The 5,788-nt window shown below is 41.0% G+C and overlaps 1 protein-coding gene across 1 annotated transcript; it reads right to left on the bottom strand.

Annotated features, from left to right (window-relative positions):
- Positions 1-845: 845 nt before the first annotated feature.
- LOC118985555 (peptidyl-prolyl cis-trans isomerase A-like) lies at positions 846-1,490 on the bottom strand. The gene has a single exon (XM_037044188.1). The coding sequence runs from the start codon at positions 1,473-1,475 to the stop codon at positions 954-956; it is 522 nt and encodes a 173-aa protein (XP_036900083.1). The 5' UTR covers positions 1,476-1,490; the 3' UTR covers positions 846-953.
- Between the last annotated feature and the right edge of the window lie 4,298 nt (positions 1,491-5,788).

Raw genomic sequence — 5,788 nt, 5'->3', positions numbered from 1 at the left:
TTCTATTTGCAATCCCTCCCAAGAAAAGCTTAAGAAACATTTCTTTCAGATTTCTGAAATCTCCTAAGGAGATTTTGGTATGAATTACTTTGAATTTCTAGAGTATAAAAAGGAAAATCTTTACATGATCTGACCAAGAATTCTTTCTTTGAGTATTCTTTTATATCCCCCAGGAAAGTTTTAGTTTTCTTTTCCTTTTTCTATTTTTTAAAGGTATAAAAACTCCATTTTATTCTATGTTATCCCTTCATTTAAAAAGTCAGACATAACTTAAACCATTTCCAGAAATAAGGTCACCCATAGAATCTAGAGTGTGGACACATGTGCACGAACTTCATCTATGAAACTGGCTGAGGGGTGGCACTGACAGCAAGTTGTTGGGGTGGGGCACTCTGAGAGGCAGGACTCCACCTTCCTGGGGTGGCCTACCTTTGGGCTTGGTGTAGGCACCATGAAGGCCGGCCTTAGTGGCGAGGGTCCCAGAGGGCCAGCTGTGCTGTGGCTGGGCAGCTGCCGGCACCCACTGCCTCTTGGATACTCACAAAGCATGGCAAGGTGACAAAGGACCAGTTCACTACCAGATTTCTCATGCAGCCATGGCGGACTGGAGGCCAAAGGTACATCAGAGTGGGGGCCCCAGCCTTTGTGTCTTTGGGTTCAGGCAGAACCCCTAGGTGCAGGGGCATGAGGGTGCTGTCTGGGGCTTCCAGGATAAAGCTTTCTTTTTTGTTTTTGATTTTTATTTGTTGCTCCTTAGTTTTCATTTCATAACGAAACTAAACTCTGCAATGCAGCTAGAACTTGGAAGGGGTAAGGAAAACATGGAACCCAATTGAACTGCATCGAGAGCACGAAGATTATAAAACATTCCAAGCAGGTGGGGGTGAAGGTGTGTTCTCCTGAGCTACAGAAGGAATGGTCTGGTGGTTAAGATAAAACACAAGTCAAAGTTATTAGAGTTGTCCACAGTCAGCAATGGCGACCTTCCGGCTGGTCTCACCATTCCTGGACCCATAACACTCCATGGCTGTGACAACATCTATGCCACTGACCATACACTTGCCATCCAGCCACTCAATCTTGGCAGTGCAGATGAAAAACTGGGGACCATTTGTGTTGGGTCCAGCATTTGCCATGGACAAGATGCCAGGACCTGTTTGCTTCAGGATGAAATTCTCATCACCACATTTCTCCCCACAGATGGAGATGCACTGGCCATCTCTGCCACCGTGGCATGTGAAGTCACCACCCTGGCACATAAACCCCAGAATTCTGTGAAAGCAGGAACTTTTATAACCGCATCCTTTGTCTCCAGTGCTCAGAGCATGAATGTTTCCTGCTCTCTTTGGAACTTTGTCTGCAAACAGCTCGAAGGAGACACGGCCCAAGGGCTCACCGTAGGCAGGGATGTCGAAGAACATGGTTGGGGTGAAAGAACACGACTGGGTGTGGGAAGATCGGGGAGGTGGCAGCATCTGTAAGGCCTGAAGTTTTCTTTTTAAAGGTCTTGTTTCTTGTAAATTTTGTCACATACATTCCACTGCTTTTTAAATTAGTAATAGTAGTACTGCTATTGAATTCTTTGTTCCATTACATTTTCCAATGATCAACTGTTTTATTAATTTTTGTATATTATGCAATTAGTCACCTTTCTGAATTCATTAATAGTTTTTTCATTGTTCTTACATACTCTGAGTTTTGAGTAATATAAGTATAAATAATGATTCTTTTGCATACTTCCTTCCAATATCTAATTAAAATTAGATATTGAAACTTAAAAATTTTAAGATATGCCTTATTACTAGTAGTTTTCATTAATCTTGCACAGACATAATAAATAGTATTAATGAATATACTTAGCTCTTTTGGCTGGCTCAGCAAAGTTTTATTGCCTTTTATTTGGGGGTTTAGGAAAGGCATATTTATTTATTCAATATATTTCAAAAGCTGCATTCTCATTTTTCATTTACTCTATTTTTTTTCACCTTTTCTCCACATTTTTGGAGAGTGATCAAATTACTCATATGACCAATGGTGTTTTCCATAGTGCCAGTTACTCTGATTCATATCCTCTATGGTAATATGCATTTGGGTTTCTATTTATTTTTTGTATACTTTAGGATATACCCTTTTCATTCCTTCTGTTTATTTCGACTTATTCTTTCTTTATGGCTCATAAAAATGAAAAAATAATTGCCTAAAAACTTCTTCGTGCAAGACAGAGTGCAAAGTATTTTTACAGACATCATCTTATTTACTTCTTACACTCTGGGGGAGAGGTTATTAACATGTTACATGTGAAGGCATCAAGGCTCCAGGCGACTAGGTAATTTGACCAGGACCACAGCTGGTCAGTAGAGACAAGATTTAAAGCCAGGCCTTCTTCCTCTATAACCCCTGCTTTTAACAACTCTTCCATGGGGTTGCATATGCCCTTGGCCCTCCTCCCTGTTCACAAAGGAACTCGGGTCCTTTCAGATCTATCCTTGGAGTGACATGGTCTCATAAATACCTTGTGTCAAGCCTAGTGCCTGCTGGACTAAGGCATGAACCTCCTGTGCTCTGATTCTTAGATAACCTGGCTTTGCTAGAGTCAGGCAAATGTTCTTTGTACAAGTGCTGTACACTCTCCCAGCATTTGCTACAATCCAGGGATCCTTCACTCTCCACCCATTTGTAAGACTTTGTCTGTATGGCTGTACATTCAAGGGAGCAAAGTGCCCCTACCTCCTGAACCTTGCAGCTGTACCAAAATTGAAATCTGCAGGCCATAAGATGCAAGTGAAAGGAAGAGGCTGGGGGAATACTGAGGGATGGGCATAAATCTCTAGCTATTTCAAATCTTTCTGGGCAATACGGGGTTTGATTTTCTAGGTAGTGTAGCACCTTTGTCCTTAGATGCAGTGACTCAATTGAGACTTTTTTCCTGCCTACCTTGCAGCTAATTTCAGTCACTGTATCAAATGATTGACAATGGAGTTAGTGTACATTCCCAGTGGATTTTAGCACAGGGTTTCCTCTTATCTTTAGTTTCCAGTACAGTTGTAGTCTTGGTGGGTACTTCTACATGAAGCTGGGGAAGTATAAATTAAGGACTGCCGATCTGTATATTTAACACAATTTTATGAGCATCTGTACCACACAATTGGTTTGGAATCAGTGTCAGACTCACTCTTAAAGTTCATGGAATATCCCTACCAATACCTGTGCCACTGGTCACTGACATGGACCAAAGTGACTCTGAATTTCTTGTGATGATTTAACATTTCCTAGATTCTTTCCTCGAACGTAGAGTTTCCAATATGAGCTATTCCTAAAGCTCAATAGATTCATAAAACTGTCTTAAATTTCCAAATGACATTTTAGAAAACCACTGTACTAAGAAACGGTATTATTGCACAGAGATTTCAGGAATGAGCTGAGGTGTTTTCTTGTCTGTAAGACATGGCTGAGAGCCAGGCCAAAGCAACCTGATAGGTTTCGCTGTTCTTGAGAATTATCTTGAACAGAAAAAAATCCTTTTTACACCGTAAATTGTGGAAACTCCTTGGCACACATAGAATTTCTTGCCTCAACAAAGCTGTGCTAAGGACATTAAGAAATCCTACGTGACTTTATTTTCCATTTCAGAAGCATCCCAGTTCTTTTGTAGTTCTCTGGCCACAGCTACTACGGATAGAGAGCCAACAAATGCATCAAAGATATTAAATGTGTAATTGGAAACCCCAAGCTGCACTAAGGGCCCTGCATTTGTGTCCCCAGGTCACCCCCTGTAATAGTTCTATGTTTAGAGTCACCGGTTGACTTGAAGTAGATTACCCTCAATAATGCAGGTAGGACTCATTCAATCAGTCAAAAGTCTTCACAAGAAAAACTGAGGTTTCCCACAGAAAGAATTCTGCCCGAATACTGAAATACAGAAACCCTGCTGGCCTGCCCTATAGAATTAGACTTGTCATTCCCATATCTGCGTAAGAAAAAAATTAAAAAATAAATCTCCTTATATGTGCATGTGTAATATACACACACGTACGTATGTGAAAATACCTATGTACATGAGTAACATGTGTGTCTCTGTATAATACTCGACAAAAATTTTGCTTGGCTCTTGTCCCTACACAACCGTGAGCTCAAGGATGTGGACTATGTCTTATACATCTTTGTATCCTCAAATTCTAGCATGCTGCCTTCTTGGACTAGTAAGTACTCACTATTTTGAACCAATGGAGGAATAGAATAATCCCTTCGTAAAAGTCAAACTAGGAGATGAGTGACAACGGAGGCAAAAAGACTCTAATAGGGTCAGAAACTAGGAATCTCAGGAAAAATGAGGCTCAAAAGCAAGCAGCTCAATTCTTGCAGTCACCGGAGTCATAGCAAGCCAGGAAAGCCAGAGGCCGGGGAATTAAAATTCAGGGTTTTGTACCAAAAGCCTACTAAGGGCCCTGGCTGGAGTGGCTCAGTTGGTTAGAGTGTCATCCCCATACACCAAGGTTGAGGGTTCAATCTCTGCTCAGGGCACATACAAGAATCGACCAGTGACTGCATAAAGAAGTGAACAACCAACTGACGACTCTCTCTCTCTGTCAAACTAATTTGAAAAAAAGGGCTACTAAAAAATGCTGTCTGAGTCTGAGCAGACTAGTCATGGCACTTTCAACAGGTCTTTTCACCTTCTTCAGCTCAGGTGACCGATCTATTTATCTAACTTTATATGACTCTAAGGTCAAAGCAAACAGGAATGGAAATTCACCAGTTGGGACATAATTCTGGTTGATTTCACAGGTTATTCTCTACTTTGTATCAGAGACAGCACTGGTGACTGGTGGAGTGGCCCTTAGGCTACGGGCACCAACAGGGTAGTAAATATATTTGGCTCAAAACTAGGACTAGACTAGAACTACAAAGAGATCTACAGGGAACATGTGCGATGCTACATAACCATAAATATGGCAGTTAATACAGAGTTTGGCTATGAACTAAACTATAGAGGAGACTATGAAATGTTAAGTCAGCAGGATACTTCAGCTCCTTCTGTAGAGGAGGGATAATTATTCTGTAAAAGGTTGATTCAGATAAGAGATGGAGGAAAGATGGAGAATGAGTCACTTCTACAAGATCTGAAACTTCCAGGCACTCTGATCCTCGTAGTCCAGAGGATCCATGGGGTTGCAGGTGAACTTCCAGGTGCTCATGCGATCCTTGAATTTCAAGCTGCTCAGAGGGCTACAGTCATCGTATCTCTGGCCTGATGCGGAGGTGGGAGATGGGGCCAGGGAGGGTCCCACAAAAGGGCCTGAAAGGGGCTGAGAGCCAAGCCCTCCAACTGGGGCACCAGAAAAGGAAACTGACTTTTACAGAATAATTACTCCTTTATTTTTTTGTATTGGATGCAATCCGTCATTTTAAGATATATAACATGCTAGTTTCTAGAATCATGACATTTTTAACAGTTTTTTCCAACATGTTATTTCACAGGATGCTAATGTATAAAATATATAGTGAATGAACGTGAAAAACGCTAAAACCAAAAACACTTCAGCCATGGCACATACAGCCAGAAATCAATGAAATCCCCCAATTATAGAAGTCGGCCACGCTTTCTGTTCACTTATCAAGCAGGATTCCACGTTCAAACTAGACATATGATTGTCATTCAAGAGAACAAATAAGGTCAAGAGAATCAACCACATAATTCAACAACAGATAGGACGCTGTGTTCTTACAAAGAAAAACAAGAACAAAATTATCAAACTTCTTAACATTAGACATAATATTGATGTCAAGA

This window comes from Sturnira hondurensis, unplaced genomic scaffold (assembly GCF_014824575.4).
Source record: "Sturnira hondurensis isolate 20B ecotype Veracruz unplaced genomic scaffold, ASM1482457v3 Scaffold0000648, whole genome shotgun sequence".
NCBI classification, from domain to species: Eukaryota; Metazoa; Chordata; class Mammalia; order Chiroptera; family Phyllostomidae; genus Sturnira; species Sturnira hondurensis.
The sequence above is the reverse complement of the archived record's forward strand: the minus strand, read 5'-3'. Positions and strand labels throughout refer to the sequence as shown.